Raw genomic sequence first — 26,102 nt, forward strand, 5'->3', positions numbered from 1 at the left:
TTGGGCGCTACAGGAGCAGGGGGGAGCAGGGAGGGAAGGGCACCGCCGCGCCGCCACAGGGACATGGCGCGGCCCGAGCAGGAAGCCATCCGCGAGTTCGTGACGGTGACGGGCGCCGAGGAGGAGCGGGCCCGCTTCTACCTCGAGTCCGCCGACTGGGACCTGGAGGTGAGGCGGCGGCGGCGGCGGCGGCGGCGGGGGGGGGGTTGGGGAGGAGAGGGCGGCGAGGGTCGGGTCGCGGCCTCGGGCCCAGGGAGGGGGAGGGGGAGGGAGCGCACCGGTAAATGGCGCCGGCTCGGCTCACAGTCACCGGCGGGGGGGGGGGGGGCCGGCCTGTGTCAGGGGCAGGGAGTAGCCGCCCCACCCAACACCCAACCCCAACCCCCGGCTATGAGCGGGGATTCAGCGGCTGGAACCGCAGCGCGGGGCCTAGGACCAGAGAGAGAGAGACGGGCGGGGGGAGGGGATAAAGAGGGGGGAGGGGAGAGAGAGGCAAGAGGACAGAGAGACGCAAGGGGAAGGAGGGAGAGAGGGAGGGAGAGAGAGGAGCAAGGGGACACAGAGAGAGAGGCAAGGGGACACAGAGAGAGGGAGAGAGAGGGGGGCAAGGGGAGAGAGAGGCAAGGGGGGGGAGAGAGGCAGGCAAGGGGACACAGAGAGAAGAGCAAGGGGATACAGAGAGAGGGAGAGAGAGGCAAGGGGACACAGAGGGAGAGGGCAAGGGGAGAGAGAGGCAAGGGGACACAGAGAGAGGGAGAGAGAGTGGGCAAGGGGAGAGAGAGGGAGAGAGAGTGGGCAAGGGGAGAGAGAGGCAAGGGGACACAGAGAGGGAGAGAGAGGGGGCAAGGGGAGAGAGAGGCAAGGGGACACAGAGAGGGAGAGAGAGGGGGCAAGGGGACACAGAGAGGGAGAGAGAGGCAAGGGGACACAGAGGGAGAGAGAGGGGGCAAGGGGAGAGGGGGCAAGGGGAGAGAGAGGCAAGGGGACACAGAGAGAGGGAGAGAGAGGGGGTAAGGGGACACAAGGGTAGAGAGAGAGAGAGAGGCAAGGGGTCAGAGAGAGAGAGGCAAGGGGCAAAGAGAGGTAAGGGGAGAGAGAGGTAAGGGGGAGAGAGGCAGGCAAAGGGACAGAGGCAGGCAAGGGGACAGAGAGAGAGAGAGGCACAAGGGGACAGGGAGGCAGAGAGAGAAGGAATGAGAGAGAGAGAGAAAATTAGAGAGGGGAGAGATGCAGGGGGATAGAGAGACGGTGAGCGAGACGGAGAGATAGGGGAGAGGGACCAGGAGGAAAAAGGATAAAAAATCAGCAACAATCACCTATATCGAAGATAGACATAAAATGCTAGAGTGACTCAGCAGGTCAGGCAGCATCTCTGGAGGGAAGGAATGGGTGACGTTTGGGGTCGAGACCCTTCTTCAGACCTTTTCTCCAGAGATGCTGCCAGTCCCACTGAGTTACTCCAGTATTTTGTGTCGATCTTCAGTGTAAACCAGCATCTGCAATTTCTTCCTTCACCTTATTTCTCTCGTTTCCCTCCCCCTGACTCTCAGTCTGAAGAAGGGTCTCGACCCGAACCATCGCCTATTCCTTTTTCTCCAGAGATGCTGCCTGACCCGCTGAGTTACTCGAGCATTTTGTGTTTATCTTTGGTATAAACCTACATCTGTAGTCTTGTCATTTCGAATAATCGAAGACCAGTCCTGTGCTCTTCTGCTAATGACTCTTCCATTGCTGAGTCATACTGACCCATGTACATTTTGGGATATAACCCCATGGCATCAGCTGCCTTCTGGTATCTCGATCAATGAGCTGTTCTTGTTAGTCCAGGGTGTTTGAATGTAGTCAGTATCATAGGTGAGCTGTCCTTTACTTTGACCCAGTATCACAGCTTACAACAAAGGTCACTGGACAGAAATTAGGAACAGAGACCATAGACGAGCTTTCTTCTTGCTGGTGTACGACAAAATACAAACAATTGTAGCATCCCCTTGCTACCACCTTTCAGCTGAAGTTAGCTGTCCTGCATTCATTGCACTTTGATTCAATGAGCATCTGGTTTAGTGCTTGCTAACTTTAAAGGATGAATCATTACATCCTGAAAGTCACTTAGTCTTCATAAAATAATTCTGTTGATCTCTTTTCCAATTGTTGGGCTATGATTAGTATCTTGGACTTTATAAATAAAGAAACAAAAACAAGAATGTGGAGGTATCCTCTATGAAACAAAAATTTGGCTGCGCTGAATATTGTGCTTAATTCTAGTCACCTATGAATGTGAACAGTTTATAAAAGAATTATTAACATGAAAGGGACTATGTTTGCTTGGACATGCTGGAAAGACTTGGGTTGTTTAGCTTAGAGATGCAGCGCGGAAACAGGCCCTTCGGCCCACCGAGTCCACAACGACCGGCGACCCCCGTACATTGACACTGACCGCACACGCACTAGGGACAATTTGCATTTATACCCAGCCAATTAACCTATAAACTTGTACGTCTTTGGAGTGTGGGAGGAAACCGAAGATCTCGGAGAAAACCCACGCAGGTCACGGGGAGAACGTACAAACTCCGTACAGACAGCGCTCGTAATCAGGATCGAATCCGGGTCTCTGGCGCTGTAAGGCAGCAACTCTACCGCTGCGCCACCGTGCTGCCCTTAACCAAAGATACTATACGTTGAGGGGTAATTTGACATGCTGAGGTTCATGAAGGGCAATAGACAATAGGTGCAGGAGGAAGCCATTCGGCCCTTCGAGCCAGCACCGCCATTCAATGTGATCATGGCTGATCATTCTCAATCAGTACCCGGTTCCTGCCTTCTCCCCATACCCCCTGACTCCGCTATCCTTAAGAGCTCTATCTAGCTCTCTCTTGAATGCATTCAGAGAATTGGCCTCCACTGCCTTCTGAGGCAGAGAATTCCACAGATTCACAACTCTCTGACTGAAAAGTTTTTCCTCATCTCAGTTCTAAATGGCCTACCCCTTATTCTTAAACTGTGGCCCCTTGTTCTGGACTCCCCCAACATTGGGAACATGTTTCCTGCCTCTAACGTGTCCAACCCCTTAATAATCTTATACGTTTCGATAAGATCTCCTCTCATCCTTCTAAACAGACGGCACAGTGGCACAGCTGTAGAGTTGTGGCGATATAGCGCCAGAAACCCATTTTCGATCCTCGCTATGGGTGCTGTCTGTACGGACTGCATAGCTTTTCTCTGGGTGCTCTGATTTTCTTCCCACATTCCAAAGATGTGCAGCTTTGTGGGTTAATTAGCTTCTGTAAATTATCCCTAGTATATAGGATAGAACTAGCGTACGGGTGATCGTTGGTGGGCGCTGACTCAGTGGGCGGGCTAAAGGGCTTGTTTCCAAGGTGTATCTCTAAACTAAACTACAATAACGTTATGTCACTGGTGAAAGATTAAGATCACTTGGACAAATTGAAGGTAATTGGCAAAAGAAAGCAAAGATAACATCGGATAAAACATTTCCACCCACTATGGTTATGATCTGGAAATCACTGGCAGAAAGGGTGGTGGTAGCAAATTCTTAAAAGTTGTCACTTTTAAGTTTTAAGAAAAATGTATGTGATGAGAATTTGCATGGCTGCAGCTAAGTGCCAGGGACTTCAAAATGCCGATATTGGTTTGATGGCATGAATGGGCTCATTCTTGATACAAGGATTTTTGACTTTAATTGGTAATGTACTACTGATTTATAATTGCTGAACTTTGGACAAGGTTTCAACCGTGCAGGATTTTCTAATCACCTTGCCTACGTGCTGGCCTCGTAATATCAGGCTGTTTGATCCAAGGAATAATGGATGCTCTGATTGTAGACACATCATCTGCATTAAACCAGCATCTGTAGTTCTTTCCTACACATGGATGCTCTGATGCCAGTTTTAAAGTAAAACTGGTGATTGAAAAAAAAAAACAATTGCAATAAGTTAATTTGATGCTCCAAGAAAGATAATGCAGTCTTCTGTGCTTCTCATTGTTTGCAGCTGGCTCTAGGCAGCTTTTTTGAAGAAGGTGGTGATGATGATGTTATAACCCTTCCTCAGCCTGAATCCAGCACCAGTTCCAGAACTGTGCCGAGGTGAGAGTATTATCGTCTTCTCGTGTCATTCTTTATTCCATCACTCGCACATTATTCTCTTCCATCTTCTCTTTAACCATTGATGCTTATTGAGGTATTGATATGCCGCTGTATCTGCTTTTTAAATAGGTTTGTGGAATCATGGAAGTTGATATAAAAGGAGATCATTTTGCCCAAAGTATCTATGCTGATCAAAATACCCTTTAGAAACATAGAAAATAGGTGCAGGAGTAGGCCATTCGGCCCTTCGAGCCTGCACCATTCAATATGATCATGGCTGATCATCCAGCTCAGTAACCTGTACCTGCCTTCTCTCCATACCCTCTGATCCCTTTAGCAAAAAGGGCCACATCTAACTCCCTCTTAAATATAGCCAATGAACTGGCCTCAACTACCTTCTGTGGCAGAGAATTCCACAGACTCACCACTCTCTGTGTGAAGAAATGTTTTCTCATCTCGGTCCTAAAAGACTTCCCCCTTATCCTTAAGCTGTGACCCCTGGTTCTGGACTCCCCCAACATCGGGAACAATCTTCCCGCATCTAGCCTCTCCAACCCCTTAAGAATTTTATATGTTTCTATAAGATCCCCCAGCGAGTACAAGCCTAGTCTATCCAGTCTTTCTTCATATGAAAGTCCCGCCATCCCAGGGATCAATCTAGTGAACCTTCTCTGTACTCCCTCTAAGGCAAGAACGTCTTTCCTCAGATTAGGAGACCAAAACTGCAATACTCTGTCTTAATCCCATAGCTCTGCTGTGTTCACCTCACACTTTTTAACGGTGATTGTGTTTTCTGTTTCTGATACCCTTTCTCGTAGCAAAGTCTAGATTCTCGTGGCTCATGGAGTGAATTAATGTTTTTCCCAACTCTGCTGCAATCTTTCCACTGATATACACAAATCTATATGTATTTTAATTATTGACTTCATTGTTAAGAGAAATAAAAATTCTGTCCCTGCCACTTGTGTATCTCAATCAAATCTTCCCCTCAGTCTTTTTTGTTAATCCTAAAGAAGACAACCTTGGCCTCGAGAACCCTCCATGTAACTACAATTTTCCAGTCTGGCCACATTTTCAAATCTCTGCAGCCTCTCTTGAGCTGAAATATTCTTTGTGAGACGTGCCCAGAAATGTACATGGTGTTTGAGCTCTAGTCTAATTCACCATGCCCCATTTGATTTTGTATTCTGTGCCTCAATCAATAAAGGCAATTATCTGCATACATTCTTAACCATCTTTATCTATTTGTCCTGTGATCTTCAGAGATTTGTGGATATGCACTTCAGGACCCCTCTGTTCTTCTATATTTCTTATAGCCTGCCATTATTTCTGGGGGGTTTTGATATTTAATGAGTACTGAAAGGTTAAATCCAATATTCTTGTTTCTGAGTGGTGACTGAACATAGCAAACTTGTAGTGGCCACATGTTTAATCCTTTTGCTCGCTGGTATTACAAATGATGCATATCTGTAATGAAGATGGCTATGATTTGAAAATATTTATTTCTATATCTTATGAACCTTGCTTCCACCAAAGCATCATATATTGAAAACTATTCATTTCCCACACCCCATTGAGGCTGAACTAAACGATCGGACACCAGAATTTAATTTTGCAAATAACATTCGTTGTTAGCAAAATTAAAATCAACACGAAACACCAATTAGTCTTGTTTTTTTGACAGCTGAACATGGAATCTTCGGCATTAACAGGGAAACGTTTAACCCCGTCCCAATTCTTTATTGTTTACAAATTATGTTATGGCCAGCTTTGTGATTTTAATTATATTATTGAGGCTGAACAAAATGATCGGACACCAGAATTTACGTCAACACTTGCAGTATCCAATCTATGTGTTTGTTCTTGCATCATTAGGAATACAAAAGCTAATCATGATTTAGTTGGTTATCTGCCTTAAAACAGTTATTCATGACTCCATGGATGCAGTATACGGGATGTGAACAATTCCTGATTTAGCCATTGTAACAGTGTGGGAGTGCATGGGAATGATGAGGACATTAATTATAGCCATAGGACTGTACAGTACAGAAACTCTTCCATTGCAGCAAGTTGCCTTATTGAGCTGGTCCCACTTGCCTGCTCCTGCTCTATATCTCTCAAACTTTTCCCATCGACGTACCTGTACAAGTGTCTTTTAAATGTCCTATTTTTACTTGCCTGTGCTGCTTCCTCTGGCAGCTAGTTCCATGTGCGCATCACTCTGCGAAAAAGTTTTCCACCGGGTCCCTTTTAAATCTTTCCCCTCTCACCTTAAATCTGTGCCCTCTAGATTTGGACTCCTCTAAACTGGGGAAAAGGCTATGTCTATTCATTTTATCTATGCCCCTCATGATTTTGTAAACCCCTCTAAGGCTGCCTCAGCCTCAGCCTCATATGCTCCAGGGGAACAAGCTCCTGCCTACCCTGTTGTTCTTCGTGACTCAAACCTTCCAGACATCCTAGTAAATAGATTTTTTATTACTTTTTTGTAGTTTAATAACATCCTCCTATAGCAGGGCAATCAGAACTGTACACAGTGCTCCAAATGTGGCTGTACTTATATCTTGTACAATCCTTTTCTCAGTACCCTGACCGATGGAGACAAGCATGCCAAAAACCTTCCTTCCCCTTTCTAGCTGTGTCTTCATGTTCATGGAACAATGTTACTGCACCCTCCAGGTCTTCCTGTTCTACCAGGGTCCTACCATTACAGTGTAAATCTTCCCCTGATTTGTGTTACCAAAATGCAACACCTCATATTTATCCAAATTAAACTCTGTCTGTTATTCTTAGCTCCTGTTGTAATCTTGGATAACCTTTGTCGCTGTCCATTATATACCTTTAGAAAGGAGATGGGGAATTTATTTAGCCAGAGGGTGGCAAATCTGTGGAATTAATGATAACAGATGGCTGGAGAGGCCAAATATTGGGTATTTTTAAAGCAGAGATTGACAGGTTCTTGATTAGTAAGGCTTCAAAGGTTACTTGGAGAAGGCAGAAGAACAGGATTGAGGGAGTGGCACAGTGGTAGAGATGCTGCCTTATAGCGCCAGAGACCCAGTTTCGATCCTGACCACTGTGCTGGTTGTACGAAGTTTGCACGTTCTCTCTGTGACCGTGTGGTTTTTCTCTGGGTGCTCTGGTTTCCTCCCACATTCCAAGGTCAATTGGCATCTATAAATTGTCCCTAGAATGTAGGATAGAACTAGTGTATGGGTGATTATTATAAGAAAATAACTGCCGATGCTGGTACAAATCGACCCGAAACGTCACCCATTCCTTCTCTCCCGAGATGCTGCCTGACCTGCTGAGTTACTCCAGCATTTTGTGAATAAATACCTATGGGTGATTATTAGTCAGTGTGGGCATTGTGGGCCGAAGGGCCTGTTACCGTGCTGTATCTCTAAACTAAACTAAAGAGAAAGATAGCTCAGCCAGGATTCAATAGTCAATAGTCGTTTATTTGTCACATACACATAAATGTGTAGTGAAATGAAACATTACCCGCAGTTCAACAATAAGACCAATAAAAATAATCAATAAAAATGCAATAACACATACAATCATAAACTAACACCAAACAAAAGAAACATCCATCCCAGCGAGTCTCCTCCAGTCCCTCCTCACTGTGATGGAAGGCCAGAATGTCTTTTTCTCTTCCCTGCCGTCTTCTCCCGCGGTCAAGCTGTTGGAATGGCGGGTAGATTCATTGGGCCGAGTGGCTGCTCCTGTGACTTATGAACTTAACCAGCAATTTTAGTCATTTCCAAACTTACTAACTATGCCCCCTGCATTCACAGTAAAATTGTTAATATAAATGTCAAACAACGGTGGACCCAGCACCAATCCTTGTCTGAAGAAGGGTCTCGACCCGAAACGTCACCCATTCCTTCTCTCCCGAGATGCTGCCTGACCTGCTGAGTTACTCCAGCATTTTGTGAATAAATCGATTTGTACCAGCATCTGCAGTTATTTTCTTATACCAATCCTTGTTATTTGATTGCTATTACATTTCCTTTTATAATGATATCCAGTTTGGTTTTGACTTTCATTCTACCTTAACTTTACTTTCTGCTACTGTCGTCTCCTTTACACCTTCCAGATTAATTTGCCATTCCATCCAGAAGAACTTCGATGTGCCTTGTTTCCAATGTCTTTTTTAAATCAAAGTACCGCACCATAACCCACAAAGCTTCGTGGGCTATGGCATGATGTACTTTGATTTGTTTAAAAAACATTTTAATCACTAGAGAATTGTCAGTTACTAGGCTGACTGAAAGCCCGTGGGAATATGGAACAAATTTTCAACCACTTCAAAAATAAACCCCATTTAATCCAGCAAGATGTGATTTAAGCCCATTGACTTAATAGTCCATCTGCAAAAGAGCCACAAGCAAGAGAAACGTGTGTTGATCCGCGGTAGATTATATTTATACTGGATTGAACTCATTTGGGAGCAGTGAGCAGTTTACAGTATATCTGCGTCCATTGTGAATCGGGTCAGAGTAGTACTAACAGCATTTTTATATTCACCTCTAATATTGTATTACTGCTTTATAAGAGCCTACTTATTTTGCTACTGAATAAAATAAAATAAATAAAATGCTTTTAATATTTTTTTAATTTCTGTGTGTGGCTGTTAAAAGTGTATCATCACATCATTCACTGGTGTACTAACTTCATATCCTCAGAGGGTTAGTTTATTGTTGCAGACACCTGGGAGTAATGAAATTCCTTGCTCGCAGGATGCCCATTGAGTAAACAATATACTTGCGGTCATGATAAATACAGCAATGAGTGCAAGATCATAGAACGGTGCAAAATGGAATCATAAAATCATCCAACATGGAAACAGGCCCTCTCATTCACGCTGACCAAAGTGCTCCATCTAAGCTCGTCCCATTTGCCCGCATTTGGGCCATTTCCCTTGACCTTTCATGTCCAAGTGTCTTTTAAATGTTGTTATTGAGTGCAAAATCCAAGGGTTTTGAGGGTCAGGGTGGAGGAAATGTGATGACCGATTCTAACTGACTGAAGTCAGCTGGTCAAGAAGTCCAGAAGCCAGTTGCAGGTGGAGGCCTCTAAGGTCAAGGTCCACAGCTTATTCACAATTATGGTTGAAGGTTGAGCTGCAGTCAGTTAATAGCATCCTGACATGGCTGTTCTTATTGCAAAGGTTATCCAGGACAGAATGTGCAAGAGGAAAAGCATTCTTCATAGACCTAGTTTTTTCCTGCACATGAATTGTTGAGGATCTAGATAGTTTAGATTTGTTTGGAAATACTGCAAGTAAACAGGCCTTTTAGCCCACCAAATCCATGCTGACCATCAGTCACCTGTTCACCTTGCAGGGTTGAACTAACTCTATGTTATCCCACTTTCTCATCCACTCCCTGCACACTAGGACAATTTTACAGAGGCCAATTTACCTACAAACCCACACGTCTTTGGGTTGTGGGAGGACACTGGAGAACCCCGAAGTATTCACAGGGAGAACATGCAAACTCCAGGCTGACAGTACGTGAGGTCAGGATCGAACCCGGGACTCTGCTGCTGTGAGGCAGCAGTGTGTCTGGAAGATTGGTCCATTACCAGTCTTTCAAAGCACTTCATTGACTTTGGAGATTCTGGGTGGTTGTCATTGGCAGTTGTTGAGACAGGTCACTTTATTTTTCTTGGGGGCTGAAATAATGGAGGTGAAGAGTGCTGAATGTTGCTCAATGAAAGGCGGGTGTGTGATTTAAGCCGTTTTTTTGAGAAAATTAAATGCAGATCATCAGAAGAAATTTAATTTATGTAACTGAAGCAAAGAGTCTCTTATAATTGCAGTGATGTCCGAGTAACCTCATTCAGAGACTTGTGGAATGAAGAGAAAGATGACGATGATGAAGGCCAAAGGTCTGTAAAACTTTATTTTGCCAGCATATTCTGACGTTCCCTGCAGCACGCATGAAAATCCTGCTTTTGAAACCAATGTTATCTATATACTAAAACTCTCGTTTGTTTGTTTATTTGTGATCGAACTACAGCCAAAACGGTACACGATAGCGTGAGAATGTTAGGCCCACCTTACTCACCGTTGTCACTTTAATGGTAAAGCAAGTAGTTTCAGTGAAATCGGTGTTATATTGTTAAAGTTATTCACATTTTAAAGTTTAAATCTATCTCCTAGGGAGGGAGGGGGGAGGAGGGTGGATAAGGGGGGTTGAGGGAGATGGGGAAGGGGGGAGGGGAGGGAGGGGGGTAGGAGAGGGTGCTGCACCAATGGAGGAGAGGTTTGGGCCCAACGGGTCCACTTGGTCTAGTCATATCTAATAAAGGGAAGTGTTGGATATACTCGATAATCATTTAGGATCCTGTGGAGAATGATTCTGTTGGGTCTGCTGAATACCACCAGGCTTTTCTGATTTTCCTTTCCAATTTTCTCTGGATTATACGTTTTCATGTTATGTCTTTTATGGAGACAGCTTAATTGAATAGATACCTGAGATGAAAACCTTACCGGTCCTGGGACTAATTAGAAAACGCTACTGAAGTGTCAACATGGATTTGTGCCTCTTATCATTTTATGATTTCTGCAGTGAGTTACAAGTAATCAGCACATTCTCTGACAGGTGTGACAGTTAGTTGTCTGATTATGTTTTAATTACATATTAGACCGTTGCTGGCCTTGATTTGTCTTTTTGCAGACCTTTTTCATTTGTTTCTTTGTTTGTACCTTTTCATATCTCTTGTTTCCCCCTCCCCTGACTCTCAGCCTGAAGAAGGGTCTTGACCCAAAACATCACCTATTCCTTTTCTCTGGAGATGCTGCCTGACCCACTGAGTTACTCCAGCATTTTTCTGTATATCTTTGGTGTAAACTGGCATTTGCAGTTCCTCCTTACACATTTGGTCTGCTATTCTCCTGTTGAATTCCCTTCATATTTTGCACGATAGTCACTGTTAACTTTCACCACTCATGGTGAAATGGAATAATGCATCTTTAAAAGTTTAACCTGAAGGGGTTTTTAAACTGTTAAGATTGAGTGAGGTTGGGGGGCTGTGCTCTTCTGAAATGTGAGAACATGCTAGTTTAAAATCGATGTTAGCTTGCGTCTGCAAACGTAATAAATTGGCAATTGAGATGGTAGCAGAGAAGCAGTGACTGCTGCACTGGTACTGTGTGCAGGGCCTCTAATGCAAAGCTAGGGCTGACATGAAGGAGAACTGAAAACCACTCCTGTTTAATTTGCTTAATTGCGAGCAACATAGAGGAGAGAAACACTTGTTAAAAAAAACAACTTTTATGGGCCTTAACCGAACACGTATTAAAAGACGCAGATGAATATATTTTAAGCCAAACCACAATCCTTTTCAAAATAAACAGTTTTATGACAAGATGCACATTGTCTTAAATGTAACCCATTTTTCTTCTTAATGGTGGCAAACTGTAATGGAAGCATGGTTAATTCATTATTGGTATAACATTTTTTTGGTATGGGCTATGCGGTAACAATAAAGTGTATGGAGAAATTTGAAACCTGTGATTTGTATCTTCTAACCTTCGTCTCCTTGTGAATCATAAATTCACTTTGCAACCTTAGGATAACCTGAAAAGTATCTTCCCTAATGTCCTAATAAAAGATTGATTTTTACAGTGCAATTGTATATATTTCAATTACATAAGATAACCCTGAACAGATTTGCAGCCTGCTTTAGTTCACAGCTTCAGAATCAGCAGGTATTTTCATATACTCTGAGGGTGTGGGGGAGGTATGGAGAGGGAGAGACACTGGATTTGTTACCCCCCCCCCCAAATTCACCGGAAGCCATTTCTAGTGAACAATAAACAATCTTTTGATTGAAGATAGCAAGTAATATTTAATTTGGTTTTCTGGAATTTTCCTTTGTAGTCACTAAAATTATTATTTTCTCAAATGCAGTTTAAATTGTATGGGCTGCAGGTGTTTAAAGCTTGTGGATTTTTGGCTCACTTTCTGTTGTGTGGAGGTCAGGTTGGGTTGTTTAAATGTTATAACACGCATTGCAGTGCAATGTTAGGACTTGGAAACAAACACTCTTTTGAGACAGCATTGTACATGTCCTAGTTTTAACTGTGCTGTTATGAGACATTTTAATTATTTATTTTTATAAATTAATGGTGCTTAATGAAGAATGATAAGAACCCTGGCTTTTAGCTGCACAGGGAAATATATTAATTGTCAAATTCTGCACTTTCTTGAATGCAGAAAGAGGTGTTGCAGCGGCAGCGTTGCTGACTTACGGCACCAGATACCTGGAGTTCAATCCTGACTGAGGGTGCTTGCTGTCTGTACGGAGTTTGCACGTTCTCCCTGTGACTGTGTGGGTTTTCTTTGGGTGCTCCGGTTTCCTGCCACATTCCAAAGATGTGCAGGTTTGCAGATTAATTGGCTTCTGCAAATTGTCACGAGCCTGTAGGATCGAACTAATGTACGGGGATCACTGGTCGGCATGGACTCGGTGGACCGAAGGGCCTGTTTCCACGCTAAAACTACAACTAAATATTTGGCACCTGCTCAATATTTGTGGCTGTTAAGGCATAGACGAATCCTATGAAGAAAATCATTATTGGGTAGCAACTGTATCGTTAGAACACATGGACATTTGATTTTCTGTGTTAATTATCAGTACGTAATGAATGATTATATTTCTAAGGTTTTATGCCGGTGGCTCTGAAAGAAGTGGGCAACAAATTGTCGGGCCTCCAAAGAAGAAAAATCCTAATGAAGTTGTAGAAGACCTTTTCAAAGGAGCAAAGGAACATGGTGCAGTTGCTGTTGAACGAGCTGACAGAGGTCCTGGAGAATCCAGTAAATCTAAGGTGTGCACGATATTGGAGTGATTTACAGGCTTGTGATTAGCAAGGCACTTAATGTAGTAAGTGTACCAATCTCATATCAAATGCTCATTTTTATAGCTATGATCAATTACATTCCTGAACTGGACTGATTGTCTTAGAAACATAAAAAATAGGTGCAGGAGTAGGCCATTGGGCCCTTCGAGCCAGCACCGCCACTTAATATGATCATGGCTGATTATCAAAAATCGGTACCCCGTTCCTTGGTATTGAGTATTCTTTCCTTTGGCAGTTTTTCTTCCTGTTATAATTGTAGAAGTAAAAGTGCTTTATTATTTTGCAGTTGCATTTTAAACTTTTTTTTTCAGGAATTATGTTTTAAAAATGTTCATAATATCTCTGAAATTTAATGTGGAACAGGATACATACAAGAAAAACAAATTGGACTCTGAATGCTGCAGAGGTTGGGAAAAGCCCTGCGAATGAATGCCCACTGTATACGGCGGCACAGTGCTGCAGCTGGTGGAACTACTGCCTCCACAGCACCAGGAACCCAGACTTGACCTTGGGTGGTGTCTGTGTGGATCCTGGTTGATGTTTGTGCAAAAACTCAACCCTTATTTTTCCGTTTAACACTAATGTACCCCATCGTTGCTAGTGGAATTCTCTGCCTCAGAAGGCAGTGGAGGCCAATTCTCTGAATGCATTCGAGCTAGATAGAGCACTTAAGGATAGCGGAGTCAGGGGGTATGGGGAGAAGGCAGGAACGGTGTACTGATTGAGAATGATCAGCCATGATCACATTGAATGGCGGTGCTGGCTCGAAGGGCCGAATGGCCTCCTCCTGCACCTATTGCCTATTGTCTAATTCCCCCAAAATTTACTAGCTTTGTAAAGCTAGTAAATCTAGCTCTAGATTTACTAGCTAGATCTAGTTAGTAAATCTAGATCTACTAGATAGTAGATATAGTGATTTAGTAGATCTACTAAATCACTATATTTTTTACCACTCAGAATAAAAGGTTTTCTTGTTACATCCCTGATAGATTCATTAATGACTGACTTGTATTTGCCCTGATTTTACTGACATGGAAATGACTCAAATTTGCCTTCTCAAACCCTTTCATAATTTTGGTGATGTCTAACAAATCTCTGCTCCGTCTTTACCGTTCTGGAAAAAAAATATTTTTATTGATATCTGGATTGGTATCATGCTATTGAATCTTTTTTGTTGTCATTTCTTCAAGATGGAGATTCAAACTGTTTGCTGTACTCGCTGTTCACAACTGTGTCGGTTTTTATTTTTTATTTTCAGGCAAGGGATGCCTTTGCACCAAAATTCTCGCTGGATGTTGCAGTCAAACTTTATCCTTGAGCACTCATTCAATCTGGTTCAATCTGTTCTGGAGCTCCTTTCCAGCGTAACGCTGCTGAGACCAGTTATAGAACCTCAACGATGTCAACGGAAAATTGATCAGTGCCATACTACATGGTTTTCCTTTCACTGTTGGCTCACTAGATTTCCTGTAGGTGGACCCTGGTATCAATGTGTTTGCTTTCAGTTTTGCTGCTACTCGTGTTATCTCCGTAATTTAGAAAGTTAACGAGTTGGTTTTGCCTTTAATTTAAAAAACTGTCATTTAATTTTTTTTATTGCCAAGCTGTGCAACTGAACTTCTGTGTTTTTTAAAGCCGTTCGGTGGTGGTGGTTACCGTTTGGGAGCGACTGAGGGGGAGCAGTCTGCATATGTAACAGGGGAGAGGAGACCCGCTTCTGCACAAGATGTAAGTTTTATGAGAAAATTGTCTTCAGTATAACCCAAGTTTCTGCTTGATACTGTCAAAAGTGCAATGGAAGTATGGTTAATTAGTTTGGTATAAAATGTCAGGAATAAGCTACGTAGTAACAGTAAAGTGTATGGAGAAATTTGAAACCTTTCATTTGTATTTAGTTGTGTAAGAAGGAACTGCAGATACTGGTTTAATCCGAAGATAGAGACAAAAAGCAGGAGTAACTCAGTGGGACAGGCAGCATCTCTGGAGAGAAGGAATGGGTGGCGTTTCAGGCCGAGACCCTTCGGACTGGTTAGGGATAAGGGAAACGAGAGATATAGACAGGGATGTGGAGAGATAAAGAACAATGAATGAAAGATATGCATGTTTGTCCACTTCTTAAACATAAATTCCCTTTGCAACTTAAGGAGAAACTGAAGAGTACCTCTGGTTTAGTTTAATTTATTGTCACGTGTACCGAAGCACAGTGACATTTTTTTGTGGCGTGCTATCCAGTTAGTGGTAAGACAATACATTAGACACTAGGTGCAGGAGTAGGCCATTCGGCCCTTCGAGCCAGCACCACCATTCGATGTGATCCTGGCTGATCATTCTCAATCAGTACCCCGTTCCTGCCTTCTCCCCATACCCCCTGACTCCGCTATCCTTAAGAGCTCTATCTAGCTCTCTCTCTTGAATGCATACATAATTACAATGGAGCCATCCGCAGTGTACAGATGCATGATAAAGGGGATGTTGTGAATAACGTTCAGTGCAAGATAAAGCCAGTAAAGTCCGATCAAAGATATTCTGAGGGTCTCCCTACGAGGTAGATAGTAGTTCAAGATGGCTCTCTAGTTGTTGGCAGTCCTGCTAACAATTTTCCTAATATCTTCCCTGATGTCCTAATAAAAAAAAGCTTTTTTTTTTGCAGTGCAATTGTATATATTTCAATGACATGATGTAACCCTGAACAATTCCCAGCCTGCTTTAATTAGAACTTGCCTCAACTACCTCCTCTAGGAGTGAAAGAAATAAAAACCGGGTACTATCGCAACGTTTAAGAAACATTTAAACAGTCACATGGATAGGATAGGTTTAGAGAGATATGGGCCAAGCGCAGGCAGGTGGGGCGAGTGCAGATGGGACATGTCGGTCAATGTGGGCAAGTTGAGCCGATAAACAGCATTCATACTGTATGTCTCTTGTGATTCAATAATTTAAGTGCCCTGTCAGGCTTCAGAATCAGCACGTTTTTTTCATCTACTCTATTTTCGTATTCGGGAGGTGCGGAGAGGAGAGACTCAAGATTTATTCCCCACCCCTAATCACCTGGAGCCATTTCCAGTGAACTGGATAGTTTGCCTTTGAGTCATGTGGACACCTAACTGGGTAGCAGACACAGGCCTTCCCTGAAGGAATAAACCTCTTGGCCTACTCATGGGCTTAACTTGGATCCCATGAACTCTGGGTTGCTATAACCACAAGGCTTGTAAACTTGTATGCTTGTAAACAGGAGGAGAGAAATTAGTTGTTTCTAAGTGCACATCGAGATTCTGATCAGTAAGTAACTTAAAATAACTATTAAAGCACTCTTGAAGCAAGTTCAAATATTAAGAACCTGAGATAGTTATATTTTATTTGCTGAGTGAAAATGTTATTCCTCAAAGTAGAAGATCACGTGGTATTTTTCCAAATACTTTCACTTTCTGAGCAAACATTCGTGCGTTCTTAAATTGCCAATGTTATTGCTGGTACGTTTTGAGGGAGATCAGCTATAATTAGACAGTTTACTTGGTACAAATTTCCAGTGTTTACAGAAGGGATCGGTTTTTCCATAGAGACCCACAATGATTTGGATTGTACATTATCTAAAATAAAATATTTTATTGAATTCTGTGTATTTTTGCATTTTATTTAACAGGTTCATGTTACACTGAAGCTTTGGAAAAGTGGTTTCAGTGTTGATAATGGTGAGCTGAGAAATTATACTGACCCGACAAATGCTCAGTTTTTAGAAGCGATTAGGCGAGGGTAAGTGGCTTTTTGCTTGTGTTTGGTTACGTTTGTGTATGTTAGGATTTTATTTTCTACCCTGATGTTTGTCCTTGTGCAAAGTAACTTATCTGGGATAAAAGTGCAAAGTGCTGGAAAAAAACTCGGCGGGTCAGGTAGCATATGGGTATGGACATTGAAATATGTGATGTTTGACGATATCCTGACCTGAAGTATCGTCTTGTCTATTCCCTCCACAGATGCTGCCTGACCCGCTGAGTTCCTCCAGCACTTTTTTTGCTCAAGATTCCAGCATCTGCACTTTCTAGTGTATCCAACTCGTCTGAGATAATTGGTTATAGATAAATTATGAATGCAGCAGCTAATTTGTTTTAAAGTTGACTAACGGTTAAAACATGGAAATATTTGCAAAAATGTGACACCTGGTGGACACCCTTGAGACTGAACTAATTGTTTGTAGTTCATCATGTTGCCACTGGAGGCATCAATTAATGCACACACCAGAGTCATCTCATCATCTGATTCTTTGAATTGGCCATTAGTTTAGAGATACAGATACAACACCGAAACAAGCCCTTTCGGCCCACCGGGTCCGCGCCGGCTAACGATACGATCCCTGCACATCTACACTATCCTATACCCACTAGGGACAATTTTTACGTTTACCAAGCCAATTAACCTACATATCTGTACGTCTTTGGAGTGTGGGAGGAAACCGAAGATCTCGGAGAAAACTCACGCAGGTCACAGGGAGAACGTACAAACTCCGTACAGACAGCGCTCGTGGTCGGGATCGAACCCGGGTCTCCGGCGCTGCATTCGCTGTAAGGCAACAACTCTACCGCTGCTTCACTGTGCCGCCCTTAGAAACAGTAGTAACTATTAACTAAAAATAGGACTTAAAAATGTAAATATAACCAACTAAATACGTTAACATTTGCACACAATATGTCATTCAGGAAGAGTTTTTCACTGGTAGAAGAATTTAGAACTAGAGGGCGTTTAAAAGAGGTCATCAATTTAAAACATGAGGTAAAAGTTTTTTCTCACAGAAGTTCCTGAGTCTTTGGAATTTTTCCTCTAAAGACTAGAAGCGAAGACTATGCATATTTTTAACTCATTGTAGGTAAATTGTGGATACACAGGAGAGAGAATAGTTATTCTGAATCATAATAATAGCCACCAGTTGTTATTCCAGGTGTGGTCTCGCCAAATCCATGAGGTTTAGCTCGAACTCTCACTGCTTATTGCAGCATTCCCAACATTGCATTGATCTGCTTAATTTTTATTTGGATGCAAAATTGCTGTTTCTTGTATGAAGGCCAAAAAGCTGGAGTAACTCAGTGGGACAGGCAACATCTCTGGAGAGAAGGAATGGGTGACGTTTTGGGTCGAGGCCCTTTTTCAGCTTTTTGTGTCTACGGTTTAAACCAGCATCTGCAGTTCCTTACACACAATATAAATTGAGATTGATTCAAGTAATTTCCTTTGATTTTCTTTATATAGAATAGGTTGCAAGCAGTGGATGCATTAAATCACTGTGAACAGTTTTAGGATTTTGGCATAAACTATGAAGTAGCTGACAGCGGCTCTCGGATTTTGATGTAAACTAAGTTTAATTTAGAGATACAGTGTGGAAGCAGGCCCTTCAGCCCACTGAGTCCACGCCGACCACCATTCACCCATGCACTGGTTCGATCTTACATATGAGGAGCAATTTACAGAAGCCAATTAACCTACAAACCTGCACATCTTTGGAGTGTGAGAGGAAACCGGAGCAGCCGGAGAAATCCCATGCAGTTACAGGGAGAACGTGCAAACTCCATTAAAAAAAACAACAGCATCTTTGGTCAGGATTGAACCTGGGTCTCTGCCACTGTAAGACAGCAACTCTACCGCTGTGCCATCGTGCCGCCCTAAGCTTGAGCAAAGAAGTTCAAAGTTTCTGTAAATAGCAGGAACGACAATAAGTGGTGTTTCATTTGTTTTATTACCACTGCGAGTAACCATGCTATTATTTATTATTACTTTGCATGGAACATCGAGTAAAAATGTTTCCGTAGGTTCACATTTAAATCGATTGGATGAGTATCTCTCTCTTTCTTTTGCCTCTGGCAGTGAGATTCCACTGGAGCTGCGGCGATTGGCTCAAGGTGGGCAGGTGAACTTGGACATGGAGGACCATCGCGACCAAGACTTTGTGAAGTCAAAGGCAGCGTTTAAGGCATTTGGAGGCGAAGGACAAAAGTTGGGGAGGTAATGGCGATAATTTGCTCAAGTAACTTTCTCCTTACTTTGTGAAATGGAGTTAGTTGATGGAGTAGCTATCTCCTTGATGATAAATTGGCAGCAACTTACAGTGAATTACATGGAACCAAAGTGCTTGGACAACACTGGTCAGCTTTACAAGTTGCACCGATGCATTTGGGGTAAGTCTCAAATAAGACCAAATAAATTTTTTCTCCTTTCAAGTTCCGATTAAATCTCCCCTCTCCTTGAATCAATGTCCTCTTGTTCTTTATTTCCCCACCCTATGATTGATCTTTTCTCATCCAAAAGTTCGCTATCCCTCAGAATTGTTTCCAATAATTTCCCCCCACTATTGTCAAACTAGTTGGCCTTTAATTAATCTATCCATTTCTACCTTTTTAAAGCAGTGCTCAACTCCACTCCTGTAGCCAGGTATACGTTTTCCATCTTCCCAAATCCTCCTGTTTTCTTCTGTTTATGAATTGTCAAGTTGTAGGCCCTTCTGATCTCTAGCCTATTGAAGTTCCCATATAGCCTCTGAAGAAAGGCACAAGAAACTGGAGTGGCTCAGCGGGTCAGCAAGCATCTCTGGAGAAAAAGGATGAGTGGCATTTTCGGCCAGACTGAAGAGGGGTTCCGACCCGAAACGTCCAGAGAAGCTGCCTGACCCGCTGAGTTTCTCCAGCACGTTATGTCCATCTTCAGTCTAAACCAACATCTGTAGTTCCTTCTTACACATTTTGGCTAGTCTCAGAAGAAGTGTGGTTAAGTTAATGCCAACATCTAAACAGAACAAATATGAGATTGCAACTAAAGACACCCATATCTTCAGTGTCTCTTCAGATTCCAGGAAGAAATTTGATTTGGAAAGATAGTATTTCTTTTCATTAAGCCTCAGTATATGTGCCCTATTTCGTCTCATCTGATGCCTGTTTTCGGAAAGTTGCATTTGTGCTCAATTTAAGTCCAAGGAATGACCTGTTTTTATCCATTTAACTATTGCACCCTGCCCCTTTCCTGACGCATTTTAAAGCTGTGTAGGAAGGAACTGCAGATTCTGGTTTAAAGCAAGGTAGGCACAAAATGCTGGAGTAACTCAGCGGGTCAGGCAGCGTCTCAGGAGCGAAGGAATGGGTGACGTTTCGGGTCGAGACCCTTCTTCAGAAGCGTCACCAATACCTTCTCTCCTGAGATGCTGCCTGACCCGCTGAATCACTCCAGCATTTTGTGTCTACCTTCAATTTGAACCAGCATCTGCAGTTATTTTCCTACACACTGGTTTAAACCAAAGCCTTTTAAAGTTGTGCTGGTTACTAAGGAAGATTGAATGTGAGATAATGGCGTAATGTACTCTTATGGGCATGAGATGACCCCTTGGGCCCAGGTAGCTGGTTAATGGAGAGAAATAGCAGCAGAAAATGGTTATTTTTAAAATCTTGTCAACGACTGCATACAAAGAAAGAGCCTCTGTAATAAAGCTGCTCAAAATGTATGCACAGGGCGTCTGAGTTGTTTCCATATAAACTAGTTAGATCAATACCATCCTTTCCCCAAACAATTAAACATGCAGCAACTTGTTATGACCATGACATGCTTTCGTACACCTCTAAGATAGGATGATATTCCAGCTATTAATCACAGTGTAAGTGGAGAAGTTGCCGTTTGTTACTGGTTGCCTGTACTTCCTAGTCTGGCAGAAGTAGTCTAACTTGAAGTACAGGTTTTGATTTAACCCTTTCTAATCTATTTTGTACTCAATAGGTTGCCTTGAGTCTGCGTTCTTTAAGATTGAATAATCCTTAGTAATTCAGTTTTTTGGTATTTGCCTCTTGGCTATTCTCTAGATGTGGATGTTTTATTAATTGTTTCCGCGTGCTTTTACACAGCATAACTCACTGCAAAACATGAAGTTGAAGGTCTATGTAGATTGGACGTGGTGGCACCTTGTGTTTTACTGCCTGGAGAACTGCTCCATTTTAAAAAAGGGAGTTCAAGGAAAGGGAGTTGTTGAGTTTCCATGGCTTGTCAGTTGGTTGAAGGTCCAGCTAATACAATGATTAGCCATGGCTATGACTACAACTACACTACTTAGCCACAAGTATGAAAATATCATAAAGTCATAACTGGTAGGAGCAGAATTAGGCCATTTGGCCCATCGAGTCTTGTCCGCCATTCAATCATGGCTGACCTATCTCCACAACTTACCCCGTTTTCCTGCCTTCTTCCCATAACCCCGGACACCCGTACTGATCAAGAATCTATCTATCTCTGCCGTAAAAATATCCATTGACTTGGCCTGCACAGCCTTCTGTGGCAATGCACTCCACAGATTCACCACCCTCAAACTAAAGAAATTCATCCTCATCTCCTTCCTAAAGGAACGTCCTTTAATTCTGAAGTTATGACCTCTGGTCCTAGATTCTCGCACTAGTGGAAACATCCACTCCCCATCCAGTCCATCCAAGCCTTTCACTATTGGGTAAGTTTCAATGAGGTATATCTTGCTGTGGATTATTTTAACCAGGTGACTATCACATTTCCTTATCATACTGTGTTGCTACATTCATGCATTTGTTTACATGGGAAAACGGTGAATTCTTGAAGTTACTTGTTTAATCTGGTTTTAATCACTATTTCCCTGAAGTTGACCCTTTGAATCATCGATCTAAAAATTATTTTATTCCCATTATTTTACATTTGATCATGTAATGTTTTCAGGGGATGCCACTAGATAAGGATGCTATCCACTAGATAATGATGTCTCCCCTGTCTCACACAGGCATGAGGAGCAGTCCTGCCTGAGATTCAGGCCACTGTATATGTAGTAGGTTGGTTATAATCCGTTAGCATGATCTGTCTTGTTTGAACATATGTTTCTCTTTTTCCTCACAATATTGTCCACCCTTTGATTCGTTGGTCAGCAGCAAATCCATATTATTGTTCGTCTTGCGCAACGTATCTCCAGTCAAAGTAGTTGGGAAACATTCCCCACCAGTGCATCCTAAAGATTCAAGTTACTTTCCCTTATTATCCTCATATTGTTCCGTTCCTGTGCTCTGTTGATCTTTATTTGTTGTGCCGATTAGTATTGCCAAGTGGCTGCGATTATCGACCGAGCAATGTTTACAACCCTGTTTGTGTTTCTGGTTTGCAGCGCCACTCCTCAGCTGGTCACTACAAGTACTCCAGCCCAGCAAGCAGAAAATGAAGCGAAGGCCAGTTCTTCTGTAAATCTAAGTGAATCGGAACATACCACCAGTATCCAGATACGACTTGCAGATGGGGGGCGTCTTGTTCAGAAGTTTAACCTCACGCACAGGTAGGATGATGGAAACCAATGTGATCGAAGACGGCATACAGAATCGTCAGTTTGGCGCCATTTCCAAGTCCCATGTAACCGTCTGGAAATCTTAAAGAATTTAATCCGTACAGAGCCTAGTAGAATTTATTGTAAACATGTGTGATGAAACGTAACGGGTGTTTTCCTCTTGCCTGCAGGATTCAGGATATTCGGCATTTTATTATCGATGCCCGTCCATCTCTGGCTTACACTCCATTTGTGCTGATGACCACCTTCCCGAGTGAGGAGCTGACAAATGAGGACAAAACCCTAAAAGATGCCAACCTGCTGAATGCCGTGATAGTACAGAGGCTGAAATGAATGCCACCTTCATCAAACCTTCCGTTTGTGGAGTACTTGAACTGTTCAGACTTTCCATTAGTTAAACTCACTGGTTGTGATAAATTGGAGACAATGCTTTTAGACAAAACTGTTTATCCTTGAGGTTATTCATGTGCTCATTCGGTTACACAGCTTTCGGCGTGACTTTGTGATAAAACCTTAATTGCGCGTTTGATTTATAATTTTTTTCTTTTCTGTTTTTAAGTGAAAACATTACACATTTGAAGTTCAAATTCACCAATATAAGTTGATGCATCCCAACTAAATCTAATTTTCTGTGACTGCTATGTATAGGCGAAAGGTGTACCTTGATAGAAAATTGCATTCTAAAAATCAAATCAAATTTAAAACATACTATGTTTGTGAAATGGGTGCTGTACCAAGCATTGTTCATTTTGTACACTGCTACATTGAATGAATAATCTGAGCACAATGTTATTGTGAGTTTTATTTTTAGCCTGGGTTATGACTTTCTTTGTAGATTGGTTTGCAGAAAAATGTCTATCAATTTTTATTCCCCCCGACGCCCATTTAGGTTTCATAATGAAATTCAGTTGCAGTTGACAATTAGAGAGATTGTCCTTATTTCCCCCCATCTTGTTAGTGGAGCTTTTTCTGGCTAATCTAATTCCATTTATTAGAACATAAAATTAGTTTGTTTTTCAAAAAATCCCCATCAAGTTGACATTTAAGTTTCATTTTAGCAATGATTTGTGACTTGGAATTACTTCCATTTTGACTGAAGACATTTGTTTTACTTTCTTTATGACAAAGGTGGACAGTCACTAACCAGTGCAAACAAACCAAGAACTATATAACTGCTTTATCTCAAAAGCCTCAAGTAGTAATTGGATATAGAATGGGAATAAAACCCCATCAGTTTTCTCCTTGAAGAGTAACGATTATGGAGGTTGTGGACTTTTGAGTTTGGTATTATTGCCTCTTTAATAGAAATCGCCCTTCTCTCTGACCATACATAAAATGGGCATCACAACAACTCAGAATGGCTTAAAAAATACAACCAGTTTACTTTAATGTAACAAAAAGGATCCAATATGTTGGGGAAACTCTGAGTCCGACAGCTTCTCTGGAGTACATAGACAGGTGACGATTTGGGTCCAGACCTTTCAGCGGACTGCTTGTGGTGGGATTGGGTTGGGGGGAGAGAGTGGGGGGGGGGGGGGTCAGGACCAAGCCTGGTTGGGGGAGTTTTTGACAGGCAGCTGGTTGGACAATGGCCAGATGGTGTGAGGCAGAAGTATTGGAGAGATGTGAAGCTAGAGGAAAGAATGTAGGTGGAAGGAGTGGGGAGAAATAGGTGCGAGTCCAGGTGGGTCACAGGAAAGAAAGGGGAGGGGGTTGGGTTTTTTTCAGTTACCTAAAATTAGAGAATTCATTGGCAAACCAGCATCTGCAGTTTCTTGCGTTAAGATACTTTAACATTTTTTTTATATGGTAAAAAATACCCCAGGGTACTTTATGAAAGAAAACAGTGCTGAACAGAATAGTAGACACAAATGCTGGAGTAACTCAACGGGACAGGCAGCATCTCTGGAGAGAAGAAATGGGTGACGTTTCAGGTCGAGAAGTGTCTCAACCCGAAACATCACCCATTCCTTCTTTCCAGAGATGCTGCCTGTCCCGCTAAGTTACTCCAGCATTTTTTGTCTATTTTTAGTTTAAACCAGCATCTGCAGTTCCATCCTGAGCAGAATGGAGATGTGATGATCCTGGGGTTTTAAGAGAATTGTGGAAGATTTGGTGATGCCGCGCCATTTGGAAAATGAACATTTTCTGCTAGTTAGCCTGGCTGCAACTATTATTATCTGCATAACTAACATCCAAAGCAAAAGATTACCATTTTGAACAGTTCACATGTCAGGAGAACATCCACAATAGTGAACCCTAAGAATAATTTATGCCAAGATCTATCGTGACCACTCCTCCATTTGCAAGTAGTGTTTATGTTCATTCACGATAGTTCTTCAAACTGAAGTTTTAGCTGCAATTTGTGGTTAATTTACCTAGAAAGTGAAGAACACTAGGTATGGTAAATGGTTTGCCGTAGTTTTTAACTTATGTTCAGTGTTTTATCAGGCTATTCACAGATGAAGGATTATTAAAATGCTTATTTTGTAATTCCACTTTGTCAGCTCGTATAACGGGAACCAAACAAATTACCCGACTTTGCAACAAAAATATGCACTTTTACATTCTTATGGGGGGGAGGAGTGATCATTTATCGAAAGTTTGATTAGAAAATTCCAAAGCAATTTGTAGTTCATAGTTACTGGTGTTTTGATCTCAAACTTGACATCAGTTTCGGTACAACACAACCTCGGAAAAAAATGAAGTCAAACAACTTTCAATTTGGTAATATTTGTCAAAGTGTACACTGCAAGAGCAACATTAAACCTTAATGAACTTGTTCCTACAATCTACCATAAGGCAAACTATTTTCTAATGACCCCTTGAATCTGAGTCTCGATTCATTTAACTTGATATTTTTGCGTGCTTTATTTATTAACAGCAGGTGCACACTAGAACCAACATTTGTCAATGCTCCAGTAATGTATGTACTATCGGGTTTTTAGAAAATCTGTTCTCAATTAACAGTGTTCTGTTCATATTGGGTAATCTTTGATGTGCAACCAGGCAGGTAGCATTTATGATTTAAAGGTCAAAGTGAGAAATTGGAGTACCTTCAGGCAAAAGAATGAAAATCTTCATTGTCTGTGCTTTTATACCAGACCTGATGACTCCAAGTCATCGGTGGTTCCTAAAGTAGTGTCAGTCCCTTTGTTGCCCAGTGTACTTTTTAACTATCGTTAATTCCGGATAAATAGGAAAGTTAGTCTTCGTTCAAGACATCATAACGTGCCATGCATCAACGTGTATTTCTCTGTGACTTTGAATTAAACATGCACTCTATTGAATCATGTCTTATGTATCAATAAATTAGGTCATTCCTTCTCAGAAGTAACATTTTCAGATACACTGTTAGGTGGGTTGTAGTACACTTTAAGTATGTATGTAGTAGTGAACAAACTGGTCTTTGGACCTATAGGGGTGTCAGGTGTTATGGGGAGAAGGCAGGAGAGTAGGGTTGAGAGGGAAAGATAGATCGGGCATGATTGAATGGCGGAGTAGACTTGATGGGCCAATTGGCCTAATTCTGCTCAATCACTTATGAACATAGTTCTTAAAGCTTTCCATCATGGATATTCCTTATTCAGAGCCACGGTGGAAATTGTAGACGGAACAAGCTCACCGGGGCACCTACGATGGATGCTTCAATCAGGATCACAAAACAAACTGCCAGAAGAACTTAGTGGGTCAGGTGACGAGACGGTCAATGTTTCAGCGCGAGACCCTGCATCAGGAAGGGGGAGTGTGGTGGAGAGATGGCCAGAATACAATGAGTGGGTGGGGCAGGGCAGGGCAGAGGCTGGCAGGAG

General features: G+C 42.3%; 1 protein-coding gene across 1 annotated transcript; it reads left to right on the forward strand.

Annotated features, from left to right (window-relative positions):
* nsfl1c (NSFL1 (p97) cofactor (p47)) lies at window positions 1-23,793 on the forward strand. Its single transcript, XM_078419045.1, has 9 exons — window positions 1-168; window positions 4,008-4,102; window positions 9,932-10,000; window positions 12,782-12,947; window positions 14,616-14,708; window positions 16,621-16,730; window positions 18,831-18,968; window positions 22,117-22,281; window positions 22,461-23,793. The coding sequence occupies exons 1-9, from the start codon at window positions 64-66 to the stop codon at window positions 22,621-22,623; spliced, it is 1,104 nt and encodes a 367-aa protein (XP_078275171.1). The 5' UTR covers window positions 1-63; the 3' UTR covers window positions 22,624-23,793.
* The last annotated feature ends 2,309 nt before the right edge of the window (window positions 23,794-26,102 follow it).

This window comes from Rhinoraja longicauda, chromosome 22, assembly GCF_053455715.1.
Source record: "Rhinoraja longicauda isolate Sanriku21f chromosome 22, sRhiLon1.1, whole genome shotgun sequence".
Classification (NCBI taxonomy): Eukaryota; Metazoa; Chordata; class Chondrichthyes; order Rajiformes; family Arhynchobatidae; genus Rhinoraja; species Rhinoraja longicauda.

Excerpts from the sequence above, each read along its gene's own strand:
- nsfl1c (XM_078419045.1), top strand. The coding sequence starts at position 64 with ATGGCGCGGCCCGAGCAGGAAGCCATCCGCGAGTTCGTGACGGTGACG. Across the intron at positions 14,709-16,620 it reads GACCCGCTTCTGCACAAGAT|GTTCATGTTACACTGAAGCT; the intron begins GTAAGTTTTATG and ends TTTATTTAACAG. Across the intron at positions 16,731-18,830 it reads TTAGAAGCGATTAGGCGAGG|TGAGATTCCACTGGAGCTGC; the intron begins GTAAGTGGCTTT and ends TGCCTCTGGCAG.